General features: G+C 45.9%; 1 protein-coding gene across 1 annotated transcript in view; it reads left to right on the forward strand.

Moving 5' to 3' along the window:
• Positions 1-3917: 3917 nt before the first annotated feature.
• LOC136491721 (uncharacterized) overlaps positions 3918-21009 on the forward strand; it is a 160918-nt gene continuing 143826 nt past the window's right edge. Inside the window, exon 1 of the mRNA XM_066487972.1 lies at positions 3918-6782. Within this exon, the coding sequence (XP_066344069.1) occupies positions 4014-6782 (2769 nt within the window). The 5' untranslated portion in view covers positions 3918-4013. The remainder of the gene's footprint in view (positions 6783-21009) is intronic.

Below are 21009 nucleotides of genomic sequence, written 5' to 3' on the forward strand. Positions count from 1 at the left end.
ACGTACCATAGAATAGGAAATCATTTTGGACGCACCCAATGGAACTCTTAGGTGACGCGGGTTATGTGGAATCTCACTTCTTTGTGTTTGGAGACAGTGTTAGTGTCGGAGCAAGCTAGGTGCATGGTTTGCGCTAAACGTACCATAGGCTCTGAGATCATTTTGGACGCAACCGATGGTACCACTAGGTGACGAGGCTCAAGTGGAAGCTCATTTCGGTCCATTTAGAGATAGTGCTAATCTTAACGCAAGATAAGCGCACAGTTTGCGTCGAACGTACCATAGGCTAGGAAATCATTTTTGATGCACCCAATGGACCTTCTTGGTGTTGTGGGTCATGTGGAATCTCTCCTCTTTCTGTTTGGAGGTAGTGTTACCGTCGGTGCAAGATAGGTGCATGGTTTGCGCTAGACGTACCATAGGCTCTGAAATCGTTTTGGTTGCACCCGATGGTACCACTAGGTGACGAGGCTCAAGTGGTAGCTCATTTTGGTCCATTTGGACATTGTGCTAATCTTGATGCAAGATAGGTGCATGGTTTGCGTCGAACATACCATAGGATAGGAAATCATTTTAGATGCACCCAACGGAACCCCTATGTGACGTGGGTCATGTGGAATGTCACTTCTTTCTGTTTGGAGATAGTGCTAATCTTGACGCAAGATAGGTGCACGGTTTGCGTCGAGCATAACATAGGCTCGGAAATCATTTTGCATGCACCCGATGGAGCTCCTTGGTGACATGGGTCATGTGGAATCTCTCTTCTTTCTATTTGGAGGTAGTGTTAGTGTCTATGCAAGATAGGTGCATGGTTTGCACTAGACGTACCATAGGCGCAAAAATCATTTTGGTCGCACCCGATGGTACCACTAGGTGACGAGCCTCAAGTGGAAGCTCATTTCAGTACGTTTGGACATAGTGCTAATCTTGACGCAAGATAGGTGCACGGTTTGCGTCGAACGTACCATAGGATAGGAAATCATTTTGGATGCACCCAATGGAACTCCTAGGTGACGTGGGTTATGTGGAATCTCACTTCTTTCCGTTTGGAGACAGTGTTAGTGTTGGAGCAAGCTAGGTGCATGGTTTGCGCTAAACGTACCATAGGCTCTGAGATCGTTTTGGACGCAACCGATGGTACCACTAGGTGACGAGGCTCAAGTGGAAGCTCGTTTCGGTCCGTTTAGAGATAGTGCTAATCTTGACGCAAGATAAGCGCACGGTTTGCGTCGAACATACCATAGGCTAGGAAATCATTTTTTATGCACCCAATGGACCTCCTTGGTGATGTGGGTCATGTGGAATCTCTCCTCTTTCTGTTTGGAGGTAGTGTTACCGTCGGTGCAAGATAGGTGCATGGTTTACGCTAGACGTACCATAGGCTCCGAAATCGTTTTGGTTGCACCAGATGGTACCACTAGGTGACGAGGCTCAAGTGGTAGCTCATTTTGGTACGTTTGGACATTGTGCTAATCTTGATGCAAGATAGGTGCACGGTTTGCGTCGAACGTACCATAGGATAGGAAATCATTTTAGATGCACCCAACGGAACCCCTATGTGATGTGGGTCATGTGGAATGTCACTTCTTTCCGTTTGGAGATAGTGCTAATTTTGACGCAAGATAGGTGCACGGTTTGCGTCGAGCGTAACATAGGCTCGGAAATCATTTTGCATGCACCCGATGGAGCTCCTTGGTGATGTGGGTCATGTGGAACCTCTCTTCTTTCTATTTGGAGGTAGTGTTAGCGTCAGTGTCAGATAGGTGCATGGTTTGCACTAGACGTACCATAGGCTCAAAAATCGTTTTGATCGCACCCGATGGTACCACTAGGTGACGAGGCTCAAGTGGATGCTCATTTCGGTACATTTGGACATAGTGCTAATCTTGACACAAGATAGGTGCATGGTTTGCATCGAACGTACCATAGGCTAGGAAATCATTTTGGATGCACCCAATGGAACTCCTAGGTGACGTGGGTTATGTGGAATCTCACTTCTTTCCGTTTGGAGACAGTGTTAGTGTCGGTGCAAGCTAGGTGCATGGTTTGTGCTAGATGTACCATGATGAGGACATCCCTTCCATTGATACAACCACACCTGCTGCACAACAAGGTCCGATGACAAGAGCTCGAGCACAACAACTTAATTATCAGGTAAAGTCGTTCCTCGCTGTTCATACAAACTCGTCTCAGAATTGGATGCTACTAAATCATGGTGATGATTGTCTTATTCTTAGGAATGTTGGTCAAGACCCCATTGCCTCATGTTTAGACCCCATGATGAGGATGGAGCAGCCGAACAAGTGGGAATCATCATTAATGGGGCGCTCAGCTCATCTCGAGACAGCAGGAAACACTCCATCAAAAGTACCATAACTCCTTGATACGAGATCCAATGAAGCTGGTTTTTGACTTGTTGGAAAGAGCGCGTCGTCCTCTTTCACATGGGTCCAACCCCACTATCAGAATCTACCGAATCTGTGCGCAGCAAGCCAAAGGACGCACAGACCTACAGCCCATTGAGGGACGCCCAGATTAGGGTTTCCCACTCCCCCTTGTGCTCTCCTCCTTATAAATAGAGCCAGCAGCCATCAGAATGAGGTTGGGTTTTGTTTAGATGCAAGATAGCTGCTGCTTCTTCCTTGTAAACGCGTGTGTCGACTAGACCACCCGATTTGCTTGTTTCAAGACCCCAACTTGTGATTCAGATTCGGCCTTTGGCTTAAATCCGTGAGTTATTTGCTTGTTCATCTTGTTCTTGCTTGTTCTCGGTTGCTTGCAGGTTCATGGTGTTCTTGGCACGGCAAGAACATCACAATCGGAGCCGGTGTACCTGTTGCTAAGGCGCAGCAACCTTGTGGTCGTTGTAGTCGGACAGCCAACGTCGAATCCACCCCAAATCGAGTTTATCCACACTCACCAAAAGATCAGGAACAACCCCTTGTCCCATCATGTGGTAATCAGAGCAAGGTTCTTTGGTGAGTGATTTACCGTTCATTACTTTACCTATAGTCCAGAAATATAAAAATAGGATAGAACTGAAATTCCAAACACAAGTTTGAGCCTTGCTGATCTGCTTAGTTCTTTGCTTGTTGAGTTTGTGGTTTACATCGTGGTGTCAAGTGCTGGTTCTTAGGTTCTAATCCTTTAGAGTTTCGAGTTCTTGTCACGTTTCAGTCACCACACAATCCGTTGTTGCCTTTCCCCCCACTTCAGCCGCTGCAATCTCCACCAATACCACCACAACCAGCAGCAAAAGCACCGCTGTTTTTCTCGACCTTTTCGCTGAAACCCTCACCACCATCACCTTCAGCCGTGCCTACACAAACACTACCTTATGCACCTGTCGTTTTGGTGCAAATCTGAGTACACTCAGTTCTGAAAATAAGAGAGTTCAAATTGCATATTTGTACTACTTGTTGCAATCCTTATCCCTAGTAAAAGAAAGTCTATGCTACTTGCTGCATTCTTGTTATAATCATATTGCAAAAGTTCAGTTTGTGCTACTTGTCGAAAAGAAAAGAAAAGAAAAGAAAAGAAAAGAAAAGAAAAGAAAAAGAAAATAGAAAAGAAAAAGAAAGGAAAAGGAGGAAAGAAAGAAAGAAAGAAAAAAAAAGAAGGGTTAAGTTGATGCTATTTACTCTCATCATTTCCATTGTTTGCTACTGTCCGGTGACAACATTTGTGTCTAGGCTCGCGTCTCTAGCACGGGTTAGCCTAGGACCAGCACGGTACTATCTTTGAACACTTATTCAACTTGCATTGACTAACGTGGTTCCAGCTGTACCTTGATTTTTTTAAGCCACCTACAGCTCCACAAATTATCTACAACGTCACAGGGTTCTACTTGCTACTACTTGTGTTGTTCTTGTCGTCGCCAACACCATCTGCATAGCAAGGTAAGGACTTGTAAGAACTCGGTTGCACATGCTGAGAGAATGAAAATTGTTGCCACCTAATTCAGTTAGTTGGTAGGACATATTTTCTTGTGATTCCCTTGCTACATACTAACCATGGCAGGAGAAGGTGAAAGGACCCCTCCACAATCACCTCGATCAAAAGCCTTGCTGCAACACTTTGAACGCAAAGTGAGGCTCCATGCTGAACACCTTGATGAGGATGTTCGTGTCACCAATGAGCGCCTTGGTCAATTGGAGACGGCTCAGATTGAGACCAACACCAAGTTGGCTTCCTTGGAAGGCACTCTTGGTTCTGTTAATACATCTCTTGTAGGTGTCTTGGAGCGATTGGAGAGGATGGAACAGAATCGCTGTGATGGTTTCGAACGACGCAATCACAACAACAACAACACCATGGGCAGTGCTGCTGGTCATGATGAAGAAGAATATGCAGCGGACACTGAGCTTGATGAGGAGCTGAATGGTCATCGACGCATCGAACAACATCGCCGCCGCCATGAGACAGGTCCTCGCCGACCACGGCAAGAGGTACGTGCCGATGACTCATTTGGCAAGATTAAATTCACCATACCTGCTTTTGATGGGAGGTATAATCCTGATATGTACCTTAGTTGGGAATTAGCTGTTGATCAGAAATTTACTTGCCATGATTTCCCTGAGGACAAACGTGTTAGGGCTGCAACTAGTGAGTTTACTGACTTTGCCTCTGTCTGGTGGTCTGAATACCATCGTAAGAACCCAAATAACACACCAACTTGGGATGCTTTGAAACGGGTCATGCGGGCCAGATTTGTTCCTTCTTATTATTCCCGTGATCTTTTACATAAGTTGCAACAATTGAGGCAAGGATCCAAATCTGTAGAAGAATACTATCAAGAGCTACAAATGGGTATGCTTCGTTGCAGGCTAGAGGAAAATGAGGATGGTGCCATAGCTAGATTTATGGGTGGGCTGAACCGGGAGATTCAGGATATTCTAGCTTATAAGGAATATAATTCTGTCAATCGTTTATTTCACCTTGCTTGTAAAGCTGAACGAGAAGTGCAGGGACGACGAGCTAGCATGAGGGCTAACATTCCTGCAGGTCGTGCTAGCCCGTGGACACCCTCCAATGCTGCTGCACCGTCAACGCGTGCACCCCCACAATCTTCCTCGACCATCAAGCCACGCTCCTCTACAACAAATTCTGTACCATGCCCAAGTGAACCAACTAGAGGAGCAACGGCTACATCTGCCAAGAGTTCATCCTCGGTGGTATCCACGGGGAGAACAAGGGATATTCAGTGCCTACGCTGCAAAGGATATGGCCACGTACGCAAGGACTGCCCAAGCACACGTGTGATGGTTGTGCGAGCTGATGGTGGGTATTCCTCTGCTAGTGATTTTGATGAAGAAACATATGCTTTGCTTGCTGCTAACAATGTAGCGGAAGGAGATGATTTCCAACAAGACGAAGAGCACATTGGGGCTGAAGCTGCTGAGCACTATGAGAGCCTCGTGGTGCAGCGGGTGCTAAGTGCCCAAATGGAGAGGGCTGAGCAAAATCAGCGCCACACTTTGTTTCAAACCAAGTGTGTGATCAAGGAACGCTCTTGCCGTGTGATCATAGATGGAGGAAGCTGCAACAACTTGGCAAGTGCTGAAATGGTGAAGAAGCTTTTGTTGAGCACAAAACCACACCCGCAGCCTTACTACATTCAGTGGCTTAACAGCAGCGGCAAGGTGAAGGTAACACGATTGGTAAGGGTAGAGTTTGCCATTGGTTCTTATCATGATTCCATTGACTGCGATGTTGTGCCTATGCAAGCATGCTCTATGTTGTTAGGTAGACCATGGCAGTTTGATAAAGATTCCTTGCACTTTGGTAAAACAAATCAATACTCTTTTGTGCATAATGACAAGAAGATTGTGTTGCACCCCATGTCCCCTGAGGCTATTCTAAGAGATGAACTTGCTAGAGCTAGCAAACTTAAGAATCAGGCTGTTGCTAGTGAAAATCAGATTGTCGCTAATGAACTTGAGAAACATAAGAAGAAGTCTAGCAAATCTGTTCATCATAATAAAAATGAGATCAAGCTGAAAGGCTCTTGTTACTTTGCCACCAAATCTGATTTGGATGAGATTGATGCTAGTACTACTGTTTGCTATGCTTTGGTTTGCAAAGAAACTTTATTTTCACTCGAAGATACATCTATTTCTTTGCCTCCTGCTGTCACTAATCTTTTGCAGGAGTATGCCGATGTTTTTCCAAAGGAGGTACCACCGGGGCTGCCACCAATTCGAGGGATTGAACACCAGATTGACCTCATCCCTGGGGCTTCCTTGCCTAATCGTGCGCCGTATAGGACCAACCCGGATGAGACAAAAGAGATTCAGAGACAAGTACAAGAATTGCTCAACAAAGGTTATGTGCGTGAGTCTCTTAGCCCTTGTGCCGTTCCCGTGCTTTTAGTTCCTAAGAAGGATGGATCATGGCGCATGTGTGTTGATTGTAGAGCGATAAACAACATCACAATCAGATATCGTCATCCTATTCCAAGGTTAGATGATATGCTTGATGAATTGAGTGGCTCAATTGTGTTCTCTAAAATTGATTTGCGTAGTGGTTACCACCAGATTCGTATGAAGCTAGGAGATGAATGGAAAACAGCGTTTAAAACTAAGTTTGGTTTATATGAATGGCTTGTCATGCCCTTTGGATTGACTAATGCACCCAGCACTTTCATGAGATTAATGAACGAGGTTTTACGCTCTTTTATTGGCAGATTCGTGGTGGTATACTTTGATGACATCTTGATATATAGTAGATCATTAGAGGAACATCTTGATCATTTGCGTGCCGTTTTCAATGCTCTACGGGATGCACACTTGTTTGGCAATCTTGAGAAGTGCACCTTTTGCACAGATCGAGTTTCTTTTCTTGGATATGTTGTGACACCGCAGGGAATCGAAGTTGATCAAGCCAAGGTTGAGGCCATACACAGTTGGCCTGTTCCCTGCACGGTCACACAAGTGCGGAGTTTTCTAGGACTTGCTAGTTTCTACCGTCGATTTGTGAAGGACTTCAGCACCATTGCAGCCCCGCTGCATGAACTCACCAAGAAGGGTGCAACCTTCACTTGGGCTGCAACCCAACAGGATGCTTTCAACACGCTCAAAGATAAGTTAACTCATGCACCTTTACTCCAACTTCCTGATTTCAACAAAACCTTTGAGCTTGAATGTGATGCTAGTGGAATTGGGTTGGGTGGTGTGCTGTTACAAGAGGGGAAACCTGTGGCGTATTTCAGTGAAAAGTTGAGTGGCCCTAGTTTGAACTATTCTACTTATGATAAGGAATTGCTTGCTCTAGTTCGGACTTTGGAAACATGGCAGCATTATTTGTGGCCCAAAGAGTTTGTCATACATTCTGATCATGAATCTTTGAAACACATCCGTAGTCAAGCAAAACTGAACCGTAGACATGCCAAGTGGGTTGAATTCATCGAGTCCTTTCCTTATGTCATCAAACACAAAAAGGGGAAGGAAAATATAATTGCTGATGCTTTGTCTAGACGTTACACCATGCTTTCACAACTTGACTTTAAAATCTTTGGTTTGGAAACTATTAAGGAACAATATGCACATGACAATGATTTCAAAGATGTATTGCTGAATTGCCAAGAGGGGAAAACATGGAACAGATTCATCCTTACCGACGGGTTTGTCTTTAGAGCTAACAAGCTATGCATTCCAGCTAGCTCTGTGCGTTTGTTATTGTTGCAGGAAGCGCATGGAGGAGGACTCATGGGACATTTTGGTGTGAAAAAGACAGAGGACATCCTTGCTGGTCATTTCTTTTGGCCCAAGATGAGGAGAGACGTGGAGAGGTTCGTTGCTCGCTGCACAACATGCCAGAAAGCTAAGTCACACCTTAATCCTCATGGTTTATACATGCCTCTTCCTGTTCCAAGTGCACCGTGGGAAGATATTTCAATGGACTTTGTTTTAGGACTGCCTAGAACAAAGAAGGGGAGGGATAGTGTGTTTGTTGTTGTGGACAGATTTTCTAAAATGGCACATTTCATACCATGTCATAAGAGCGATGATGCTACACATGTTGCTGATTTGTTCTTTCGTGAGATTGTTCGATTGCACGGTGTGCCTAACACCATTGTTTCTGATCGGGATGCAAAATTTCTTAGTCATTTTTGGAGAACTTTGTGGGCTAAGCTAGGGACTAAGCTTTTATTTTCCACTACTTGTCATCCCCAAACTGATGGACAAACTGAGGTTGTCAATAGAACATTATCTACTTTGCTTAGGGCTGTTTTGAAAAAGAACATAAAAATGTGGGAAGAGTGCTTGCCTCATGTTGAGTTTGCTTATAATCGTTCACAGCATTCTACCACTAAGAAAAGCCCTTTTGAGATTGTTTATGGGTTTGTGCCACGTGCTCCTATTGATTTGTTACCTCTTCCGACCTCGGAGCGAGTGAACTTTGATGCTAAACAACGTGCTGAACTGATCTTAAAATTGCATGAAACCACTAAAGAGAAAATAGAGTGCATGAACGCAAAGTATAAACTAGCTGGTAGCAAAGGGAAGAAACATGTCATTTTTGAACCTGGTGATCTAGTTTGGCTCCATTTGAGAAAAGATAGGTTCCCTGATTTGCGAAAGTCTAAGTTGCTGCCTAGAGCCGATGGTCCTTTTAAAGTGTTAGAAAGGATTAATGATAATGCGTACAAACTTGAGCTACCTGCAGCTTTTGGGGTTAGCCCCACTTTTAACATTGCAGATTTGAAACCATATTTGGGAGAAGAGGATGAACTAGAGTCGAGGACGACTCAAATGCAAGAAGGGGAGGATGATGAGGACATCCCTTCCATTGATACAACCACACCTGCTGCACAACAAGGTCCGATGACAAGAGCTCGAGCACAACAACTTAATCATTTTGCATGCACCCGATGGAGCTCCTTGGTGACATGGGTCATGTGGAATCTCTCTTCTTTCTATTTGGAGGTAGTGTTAGTGTCTATGCAAGATAGGTGCATGGTTTGCACTAGACGTACCATAGGCGCAAAAATCATTTTGGTCGCACCCGATGGTACCACTAGGTGACGAGCCTCAAGTGGAAGCTCATTTCAGTACGTTTGGACATAGTGCTAATCTTGACGCAAGATAGGTGCACGGTTTGCGTCGAACGTACCATAGGATAGGAAATCATTTTGGATGCACCCAATGGAACTCCTAGGTGACGTGGGTTATGTGGAATCTCACTTCTTTCCGTTTGGAGACAGTGTTAGTGTTGGAGCAAGCTAGGTGCATGGTTTGCGCTAAACGTACCATAGGCTCTGAGATCGTTTTGGACGCAACCGATGGTACCACTAGGTGACGAGGCTCAAGTGGAAGCTCGTTTCGGTCCGTTTAGAGATAGTGCTAATCTTGACGCAAGATAAGCGCACGGTTTGCGTCGAACATACCATAGGCTAGGAAATCATTTTTTATGCACCCAATGGACCTCCTTGGTGATGTGGGTCATGTGGAATCTCTCCTCTTTCTGTTTGGAGGTAGTGTTACCGTCGGTGCAAGATAGGTGCATGGTTTACGCTAGACGTACCATAGGCTCCGAAATCGTTTTGGTTGCACCAGATGGTACCACTAGGTGACGAGGCTCAAGTGGTAGCTCATTTTGGTACGTTTGGACATTGTGCTAATCTTGATGCAAGATAGGTGCACGGTTTGCGTCGAACGTACCATAGGATAGGAAATCATTTTAGATGCACCCAACGGAACCCCTATGTGATGTGGGTCATGTGGAATGTCACTTCTTTCCGTTTGGAGATAGTGCTAATTTTGACGCAAGATAGGTGCACGGTTTGCGTCGAGCGTAACATAGGCTCGGAAATCATTTTGCATGCACCCGATGGAGCTCCTTGGTGATGTGGGTCATGTGGAACCTCTCTTCTTTCTATTTGGAGGTAGTGTTAGCGTCAGTGTCAGATAGGTGCATGGTTTGCACTAGACGTACCATAGGCTCAAAAATCGTTTTGATCGCACCCGATGGTACCACTAGGTGACGAGGCTCAAGTGGATGCTCATTTCGGTACATTTGGACATAGTGCTAATCTTGACACAAGATAGGTGCATGGTTTGCATCGAACGTACCATAGGCTAGGAAATCATTTTGGATGCACCCAATGGAACTCCTAGGTGACGTGGGTTATGTGGAATCTCACTTCTTTCCGTTTGGAGACAGTGTTAGTGTCGGTGCAAGCTAGGTGCATGGTTTGTGCTAGATGTACCATAGGCTCTGAGATCGTAGGTGTAAGATAGGTGCATGGTTTGCACTAGATGTACCATAGGCTCAGAAATTGTTTTGGTCACACCCATGGTACCACTAGGTGATGAGGCTCAAGTGGTAGCTCATTTTGGTACATTTAGACATAGTGCTAATCTTGATGCAAGATAGGTGCACGGTTTGCGTCGAAAGTATCATAGGATAGGAAATAATTTTGGATGCACCCAATAGAACTCCTAGGTGACGTAGGTCAGGTGGAATGTCACTTCTTTCTGTTTAGAGATAGTGCTAATCTTGACGCAAGATAGGGGCACGGTTTGCATCGAGCGTAACATAGGCTCAGAAATCATTTTGCATGCACCCGATGGAGCTCCTTGGTGATGTGGATTATGTGGTATCTCTCTTCTTTTCGTTTGGAGGTAGTGTCAGCGTCGGTGCATGGTTTGCACTAGACGTACCATAGGCTCAAAAATCATTTTGGTCGCACCCGATGGTACCACTAGGTGACGAGCCTCAAGTGGAAGCTCATTTCAGTATGTTTGGACATAGTGCTAATCTTGACGCAAGATAGGTGCACGGTTTGCGTCGAACGTACCATAGGATAGCAAATCATTTTGGATGCACCTAATGGAACTCCTAGGTGACGTGGGTTATGTGGATTCTCACTTCTTTCTGTTTGGAGACAGTGTTAGTGTCAGAGCATGCTAGGTGCATGGTTTGCGCTAAACGTACCATAGGCTCTGAGATCGTTTTGGATGCAACCGATGGTACCACTAGGTGACGAGGCTCAAGTGGAAGCTTGTTTCGGTCCATTTAGAGATAGTGCTAATCTTGACTCAAGATAAGTGCACGGTTTGCGTCGAACGTACCATAGGCTAAGAAATCATTTTTGATGCACCCAATGGACCTCCTTTGTGATGTGGGTCATGTGGAATCTCTCCTCTTTCTGTTTGGAGGTAGTGTTACCGTCGGTGCAAGATAGGTGCATGGTTTGCACTAGACGTACCATAGGCTCAGAAATCATTTTGGTCGCAACCGATGGTACCACTAGGTGACGAGGCTCTAGTGGAAGCTCATTTTGGTACGTTTGGACATAGTGCTAATCTCGACGCAAGATAGGTGCACGGTTTGCGTCGAATGTACCATAGCCTAGGAAATCATTTTTGATGCACCTAATGGACCTCCTTGGTGATGTGGGTCATGTGGAATCTTTCTTCTTTCTGTTTGGAGGTAGTGTTAGCGTCGGTGCAAGATAGGTGCATGGTTTGCACTAGACGTACCATAGGCTCAGAAATCATTTTGGTCACACCCGATGGTACCACTAGGTGACGAGGCTCAAGTGAAAGCTCATTTCGGTACATATGGAGATAGTGCTAATCTTGATGCAAGATAGGTGCACAGTTTGCGTCGAACGTAACATAGGCTCGAAAATCATTTTGCATGCACCCGATTGAGCTCCTTGGTTACGTGGGTCATGTGGAATCTCTCTTCTTTCCGTTTGGAGGTAGTGTTAGCATCGGTGCAAGATAGGTGCATGGTTTGCACTAGACGTACCATAGGCTCAAAAATCATTTTGGTCGCACCCGATGGTACCATTAGGTGACGATGCTCAAGTGGAAGCTCATTTCGGTACGTGTGGACATAGTGCTAATCTTGACGCAAGATAGGTGCACGGTTTGCGTCGAACGTACCATAGGCTAGGAAATCATTTTTGTTGCACCCAATGGACCTCCTTGGGGATGTGGGTCATGTGGAATCTTTCTTCTTCCGTTTGGAGGTATTGTTGGTGTCGGAGCAAGATAGGTGCATGGTTTGCACTAGACGTACCATAGGCTCAGAAATCATTTTGGTCACACCCGATGGTACCACTAGGTGATGAGGCTCAAGTGGATGCTCATTTCGGTACATTTGGAGATAGTGCTAATCGTGACGCAAGACAGGTGCACGGTTTGTGTCGAACATACCATAGGCTAGGAAATCATTTTGGATGCACCCAATGGAACTCCTAGGTGACGAGGGTTATGTGGAATCTCACTTCTTTCCGTTTGGAGACAGTGTTAGTGTCGGTGCAAGCTAGGTGCATGGTTTGCGCTAGATGTACCATAGGCTCTGAGATCGTTTTGGACGCAACCGAGGGTACCACTAGGTGACGAGGCTCAAGTGGAAGCTCGTTTTGGTCTGTTTAGAGATAGTGCTAATCTTGACGCAAAATAAGTGCACGGTTTGCGTCGAACATACCATAGGCTAGGAAATCATTTTTGATGCACCCAATGGACCTCCTTGGTGATGTGGGTCATGTGGAATCTCTCCTCTTTCTGTTTGGAGGTAGTGTTAGCGTCGGTGCAAGATAGGTGCATGGTTTGCACTAGACATACCATAGGCTCAGAAATCGTTTTGGTCGCACCCGATGGTACCACTAGGTGACGAGAATCAAGTGGTAGCTCATTTTGGTACATTTGGACATAGTACTAATCTTGATGCAAGATAGGTGCACGGTTTGCGTAGAACGTACCATAGGATAGGAAATCATTTTGGATGCACCCAATGGAACTCCTAGGTGACGTGGGTCATGTGGAATCTCACTTCTTTCCGTTTAGAGATAGTGCTAATCTTGACGCAAGATAGGTCTACGGTTTGCGTCGAGCGTAGCATAGGCTCAGAAATCATTTTGCATGCACCCGATGGAGGTCCTTGGTGACGTGGATCATGTGGAATCTCTCTTCTTTTCGTTTGGAGGTAGTGTTAGCGTCGGTGCAAGATAGGTGCATGGTTTGCACTAGACGTACCATAGGCTCAAAAATCGTTTTGGTCGCACCCAATGGTACCACTAGGTGGTGAGCCTCAAGTAGAAGCTCATTTCGGTATGTTTGGACATAGTGCTAATCTTGACGCAAGATAGGTGCACGGTTTGCGTCGAACGTACCATAGGATAGGAAATCATTTTGGATGCACCCAATGGAACTCCTAGGTGACGCGGGTTATGTGGAATCTCACTTCTTTCCGTTTGGAGACAGTGTTAGTGTCGGTGCAAGCTAGGTGCATGGTTTGCGCTAGACGTACCATAGGCTCTGAGATCGTTTTGGACGCAACCGAGGGTACCACTACGTGATGAGGCTCAAGTGGAAGCTCGTTTTGGTCCGTTTAGAGATAGTGCTATTCTTGACGCAAGATAAGTGCTCGGTTTGCGTCGAACGTACCATAGTCTAGGAAATCCTTTTTGATGCACCCAATGGACCTCCTTGGTGATGTGGGTCATGTGGAATCTCTCCTCTTTCTGTTTGGAGGTAGTGTTAGCATAGGTGCAAGATAGGTGCATGGTTTGCACTAGATGTACCACAGGCTCAGAAATTGTTTTGGTCGCACCCGATGGTACCACTAGGTGACGAGGCTCAAGTGGTAGCTCATTTTGGTAGATTTAGACATAGTGCTAATCTTGATGCAAGATAGGTGCACGGTTTGCGTCAAAAGTACCATAGGATAGGAAATCATTTTGGATGCACCCAATAGAACTCTTAGGTGACGTGGGTCATGTGGAATGTCACTTCTTTCTATTTTGAGATAGTGCTAATCTTGATGCAAGATAGGTGCATGGTTTGCGTCGAGCATAACATAGGCTCGGAAATCATTTTGCATCCACCCGATGGAGCTCCTTGGTGACGTGGATCATGTGGAATCTCTCTTCTTTTTGTTTGGAGGTAGTGTTAGCGTCGGTGCAAGATAGGTGCATGGTTTGCACTAGACGTACCATAGGCTCAAAATTCGTTTTGGTCGCACCCGATGGTACCACTAGGTGACGAGGCTCAAGTGGAAGCTCATTTTGGTACATTTGGAGATAGTGCTAATCTTAGCGCAAGATAGGTGCATGGTTTGCGTCGAACGTACCATAGGCCAGGATATCATTTTGAATGCACCCAATAGAACTCCTTGGTGATGTGGGTCATGTGGAATCTTTCTTCTTTCCGTTTGGAGGTAGTGTTAGCGTCGGTGCAAGATAGGTGCATGGTTTGCACTAGACATACCATAGGCTTAGAAATCATTTTGGTCGCACCTGATGGTACCACTAGGTGACGAGGCTCAAGTGGAAGCTCATTTTGGTACATTTGGAGATAGTGCTAATCTTGACGCCAGATAGGTGCATGGTTTGCGTTGAACGTACCATAGGCTAGGATATCATTTTGAATGCACCCAATAGAACTCCTAGGTGAAGTGGGTTATGTGGAATCTCACTTCTTTCCATTTGGAGACAGTGTTAGTGTCGGTGCGAGCTAGGTGCATGGTTTGTGCTAGATGTACCATAGGCTCTGAGATCGTTTTGGACGCAACCGAGGGTACCACTACGTGACGAGGCTCAAGTGGAAGCTCGTTTAGGTCCGTTTAGAGATAGTGCTATTCTTGACGCAAGATAAGTGCTCGGTTTGCGTCGAACGTACCATAGGCTAGGAAATCATTTTTGATGCACCCAATGGACCTCCTTGGTGATGTGGGTCATGTGGAATCTTTCTTCTTTCCGTTTGGAGGTAGTGTTAGCGTCGGTGCAAGATAGGTGCATGGTTTGCACTAGATGTACCATAGGCTCAAAATTGTTTTGGTCGCACCAGATGGTACCACTAAGTGACGATGCTCAAGTGGAAGCTGATTTCGATACGTTTGGAGATAGTGCTAATCTTGACGCAAGATAGTTGCACGGTTTGCGTCGAACGTACCATAGGCTAGGAAATCATTTTGGATGCACCCAATGGAACTCCTAGGTGACGTGGGTTATGTGGAATCTCACTTCTTTCCATTTGGAGACAGTGTTAGTGTCGGTGCAAGCTAGGTGCATGGTTTGCGCTAGACGTACCATAGGCTCTGAGATCGTTTTGGACGCAACCGAGGGTACCACTAGGTGACGAGGCTCAAGTGGAGCTCGTTTTGGTCTGTTTAGAGATAGTGCTAATCTTGACGCAAAATAAGTGCACGGTTTGCGTCGAACATACCATAGGCTAGGAAATCATTTTTGATGCACCCAATGGACCTCCTTGGTGATGTGGGTCATGTGGAATCTCTCCTCTTTCTGTTTGGAGGTAGTGTTAGCGTCGGTGCAAGATAGGTGCATGGTTTGCACTAGACATACCATAGGCTCAGAAATCGTTTTGGTCGCACCCGATGGTACCACTAGGTGACGAGAATCAAGTGGTAGCTCATTTTGGTACATTTGGACATAGTACTAATCTTGATGCAAGATAGGTGCACGGTTTGCGTAGAACGTACCATAGGATAGGAAATCATTTTGGATGCACCCAATGGAACTCCTAGGTGACGTGGGTCATGTGGAATCTCACTTCTTTCCGTTTAGAGATAGTGCTAATCTTGACGCAAGATAGGTCTACGGTTTGCGTCGAGCGTAGCCTAGGCTCAGAAATCATTTTGCATGCACCCGATGGAGGTCCTTGGTGACGTGGATCATGTGGAATCTCTCTTCTTTTCTTTTGGAGGTAGTGTTAGCGTCGGTGCAAGATAGGTGCATGGTTTGCACTAGACGTACCATAGGCTCAAAAATCGTTTTGGTCGCACCCAATGGTACCACTAGGTGGTGAGCCTCAAGTAGAAGCTCATTTCGGTATGTTTGGACATAGTGCTAATCTTGACGCAAGATAGGTGCACGGTTTGCGTCGAACGTACCATAGGATAGGAAATCATTTTGGATGCACCCAATGGAACTCCTAGGTGACGTGGGTTATGTGGAATCTCACTTCTTTCCGTTTGGAGACAGTGTTAGTGTCGGTGCAAGCTAGGTGCATGGTTTGCGCTAGACGTACCATAGGCTCTGAGATCGTTTTGGACGCAACCGAGGGTACCACTACGTGATGAGGCTCAAGTGGAAGCTCGTTTTGGTCCGTTTAGAGATAGTGCTATTCTTGACGCAAGATAAGTGCTCGGTTTGCGTCGAACGTACCATAGGCTAGGAAATCCTTTTTGATGCACCCAATGGACCTCCTTGGTGATGTGGGTCATGTGGAATCTCTCCTCTTTCTGTTTGGAGGTAGTGTTAGCATAGGTGCAAGATAGGTGCATGGTTTGCACTAGATGTACCATAGGCTCAGAAATTGTTTTGGTCGCACCCGATGGTACCACTAGGTGACGAGGCTCAAGTGGTAGCTCATTTTGGTAGATTTAGACATAGTGCTAATCTTGATGCAAGATAGGTGCACGGTTTGCGTCAAAAGTACCATAGGATAGGAAATCATTTTGGATGCACCCAATAGAACTCCTAGGTGACGTGGGTCATGTGGAATGTCACTTCTTTCTATTTTGAGATAGTGCTAATCTTGATGCAAGATAGGTGCATGGTTTGCGTCGAGCATAACATAGGCTCGGAAATCATTTTGCATCCACCCGATGGAGCTCCTTGGTGACGTGGATCATGTGGAATCTCTCTTCTTTTTGTTTGGAGGTAGTGTTAGCGTCGGTGCAAGATAGGTGCATGGTTTGCACTAGACGTACCATAGGCTCAAAATTCGTTTTGGTCGCACCCGATGGTACCACTAGGTGACGAGGCTCAAGTGGAAGCTCATTTTGGTACATTTGGAGATAGTGCTAATCTTGGCGCAAGATAGGTGCATGGTTTGCGTCGAACGTACCATAGGCCAGGATATCATTTTGAATGCACCCAATAGAACTCCTTGGTGATGTGGGTCATGTGGAATCTTTCTTCTTTCCGTTTGGAGGTAGTGTTAGCGTCGGTGCAAGATAGGTGCATGGTTTGCACTAGACGTACCATAGGCTTAGAAATCGTTTTGGTCGCACCCGATGGTACCACTAGGTGACGAGGCTCAAGTGGAAGCTCATTTTGGTACATTTGGAGATAGTGCTAATCTTGACGCCAGATAGGTGCATGGTTTGCGTCGAACGTACCATAGGCCAGGATATCATTTTGAATGCACCCAATAGAACTCCTAGGTGAAGTGGGTTATGTGGAATCTCACTTCTTTCCATTTGGAGACAGTGTTAGTGTCGGTGCGAGCTAGGTGCATGGTTTGTGCTAGACGTACCATAGGCTCTGAGATCGTTTTGGACGCAACCGAGGGTACCACTATGTGACGAGGCTCAAGTGGAAGCTCGTTTAGGTCCGTTTAGAGATAGTGCTATTCTTGACGCAAGATAAGTGCTCGGTTTGCGTCGAACGTACCATAGGCTAGGAAATCATTTTTGATGCACCCAATGGACCTCCTTGGTGATGTGGGTCATGTGGAATCTCTCCTCTTTCTGTTTGGAGGTAGTGTTAGCATAGGTGCATGGTTTGCACTAGACGTACCATAGGCTCAGAAATTGTTTTGGTCGCACCCGATGGTACCACTAGGTGACGAGGCTCAAGTGGTAGCTCATTTTGGTACATTTAGACATAGTGCTAATCTTGATGCAAGATAGGTGCACGGTTTGCGTCGAAAGTACCATAGGATAGGAAATCATTTTGGATGCACCCAATAGAACTCCTAGGTGACGTGGGTCATGTAGAATCTCACTTCTTTCTGTTTTGAGATAGTGCTAATCTTGATGCAAGATAGGTGCACGGTTTGCGTCGAGCGTAACATAGGCTCAGAAATCATTTTGCATCCACCCGATGGAGCTCCTTGCTGACGTGGATCAGGTGGAATCTCTCTTCTTTTTGTTTGGAGGTAGTGTTAGCGTCGGTGCAAGATAGGTGCATGGTTTTCACTAGACGTACCATAGGCTCAAAATTCGTTTTGGTCACACCCGATGGTACCACTAGGTGACAAGCCTCAAGTGAAAGCTCATTTCGGTACGTTTGGACATAGTGCTAATCTTGACGCAAGATAGTTGCACAGTTTGCGTCGAACGTACCATAGAATAGGAAATCATTTTGGACGCACCCAATGGAACTCTTAGGTGACGCGGGTTATGTGGAATCTCACTTCTTTCTGTTTGGAGATAGTGTTAGTGTCGGAGCAAGCTAGGTGCATGGTTTGCGCTAAACGTACCATAAGCTCTGAGATCATTTTGGACGCAACCGATGGTACCACTAGGTGACGAGGCTCAAGTGGAAGCTCGTTTCGGTCTGTTTAGAGATAGTGCTAATCTTAACGCAAGATAAGCGCACAGTTTGCGTCGAACGTACCATAGGCTAGGAAATCATTTTTGATGCACCCAATGGACCTTCTTGGTGTTGTGGGTCATGTGGAATCTCTCCTCTTTCTGTTTGGAGGTAGTGTTACCGTCGGTGCAAGATAGGTGCATGGTTTGCGCTAGACGTACCATAGGCTCTGAAATCGTTTTGGTTGCACCCGATGGTACCACTAGGTGACGAGGCTCAAGTGGTAGCTCATTTTGGTACATTTGGACATTGTGCTAATGTTGATGCAAGATAGGTGCACGGTTTGCGTCGAACGTACCATAGGATAGGAAATCATTTTAGATGCATCCAATGGAACCCCTAGGTGATGTGGGTCATGTGGAATGTCACTTCTTTCCGTTTGGAGATAGTGCTAATCTTGACGCAAGATAGGTGCACGGTTTGCGTCGAGCATAACATAGGCTCGGAAATCATTTTGCATGCACCCGATGGAGCTCCTTGGTGACATGGGTCATGTGGAATCTCTCTTCTTTCTATTTGGAGGTAGTGTTAGTGTCTGTGCAAGATAGGTGCATGGTTTGCACTAGACATACCATAGGCTCAAAAATCGTTTTGGTCGCACCCGATGGTACCACTAGGTGACGAGCCTCAAGTGGAAGCTCATTTCGGTACGTTTGGACATAGTGCTAATCTTGATGCAAGATAGGTGCACGGTTTGCGTCGAACGTACCATAGGATAGGAAATCATTTTGGATGCACCCAATGGAACTCCTAGGTGACGTGGGTTATGTGGAATCTCACTTCTTTCCGTTTGGAGACAGTGTTAGTGTTGGAGCAAGCTAGGTGCATGGTTTGCGCAAAACGTACCATAGGCTCTGAGATCGTTTTGGACGCAACCGATGGTACCACTAGGTGACGAGGCTCAAGTGGAAGCTCGTTTTGGTCCGTTTAGAGATAGTGCTAATCTTGACGCAAGATAAGCGCACGGTTTGCGTCGAACGTACCATAGGCTAGGAAATCATTTTTGATGCACCCAATGGACCTCCTTGGTGATGTGGGTCATGTGGAATCTCTCCTCTTTCTGTTTGGAGGTAGTGTTACCGTCGGTGCAAGATAGGTGCATGGTTTACGCTAGACGTACCATAGGCTCCGAAATCGTTTTGGTTGCACCAGATGGTACCACTAGGTGACGAGGCTCAAGTGGTAGCTCATTTTGGTATGTTTGGACATTGTGCTAATCTTGATGCAAGATAGGTGCACGGTTTGCGTCGAACGTACCATAGGATAGGAAATCATTTTAGATGCACCCAACGGAACCCCTATGTGACGTGGGTCATGTGGAATGTCACTTCTTTCCGTTTGGAGATAGTGCTAATCTTGACGCAAGATATGTGCACGGTTTGCGTCGAGCGTAACATAGGCTCGGAAATCATTTTGCATGCACCTGATGGAGCTCCTTGGTGACGTGGGTCATGTGGAATCTCTCTTCTTTCTATTTGGAGGTAGTGTTAGCGTCAGTGTCAGATAGGTGCATGGTTTGCACTAGACGTATCATAGGCTCAAAAATTGTTTTGATCGCACCCGATGGTACCACTAGGTGACGAGGCTCAAGTGGATGCTCATTTTGGTACATTTGGACATAGTGCTAATCTTGACGCAAGATAGTTGCATGGTTTGCATCGAACGTACCATAGGCTAGGAAATCATTTTGGATGCACCCAATGGAACTCCTAGGTGACGTGGGTTATGTGGAATCTCACTTCTTTCCGTTTGGAGACAGTGTTAGTGTTGGTGCAAGCTAGGTGCATGGTTTGTGCTAGATGTACCATAGGCTCTAAGATCGTTTTGGACGCAACCGAGGGTACCACAACGTGACGAGGCTCAAGTGGAATCTCGTTTCGGTCTGTTTAGAGATAGTGCTATTCTTGACGCAAGATAAGTGCCCGGTTTGCGTCGAACGTACAATATGCTAGGAAATCATTTTTGATGCACCCAATGGACCTCCTTGGTGATGTTGGTCATGTGGAATCTCTCCTCTTTCTGTTTGGAGGTAGTGCTAGCGTAGGTGTAAGATAGGTGCATGGTTTGCACTAGACGTACCATAGGCTCAGAAATTGTTTTGGTCACACCCATGGTACCACTAAGTGATGAGGCTCAAGTGGTAGCTCATTTTGGTACGTTTGGACATTGTGCTAATCTTGATGCAAGATAGGTGCACGGTTTGCGTCGAACGTACCATAGGATAGGAAATCATTTTGGATGCACCCAATAGAACTCCTAGGTGACGTAGGATCAGGTGGAATGTCACTTCTTTCCATTTAGAGATAGTGCTAACCTTGACGCAAGATAGGGGCACGGTTTGCATCGAGCGTAACATAGGCTCGGAAATCATTTTGCATGCACCCGATGGAGCTCCTTGGTGATGTGGATCATGTGGAATCTCTCTTCTTTTCGTTTGGAGGTAGTCTTAGCGTCGGTGCATGGTTTGCACTAGATGTACCATAGGCTCAGAAATCATTTTGGTCACACCCGATGGTACCACTAGGTGACGAGGCTCAAGTGAAAGCTCATTTCGGTACATATGGAGATAGTGCTAATCTTGATGCAAGATAGGTGCACAGTTTGCGTCGAACGTAACATAGGCTCGAAAATCATTTTGCATGCACCCGATGGAGCTCCTTGGTTACGTGGGTCATGTGGAATCTCTCTTCTTTTCGTTTGGAGGTAGTGTT

Source organism: Miscanthus floridulus, chromosome 11, assembly GCF_019320115.1.
Source record: "Miscanthus floridulus cultivar M001 chromosome 11, ASM1932011v1, whole genome shotgun sequence".
Classification (NCBI taxonomy): Eukaryota; Viridiplantae; Streptophyta; class Magnoliopsida; order Poales; family Poaceae; genus Miscanthus; species Miscanthus floridulus.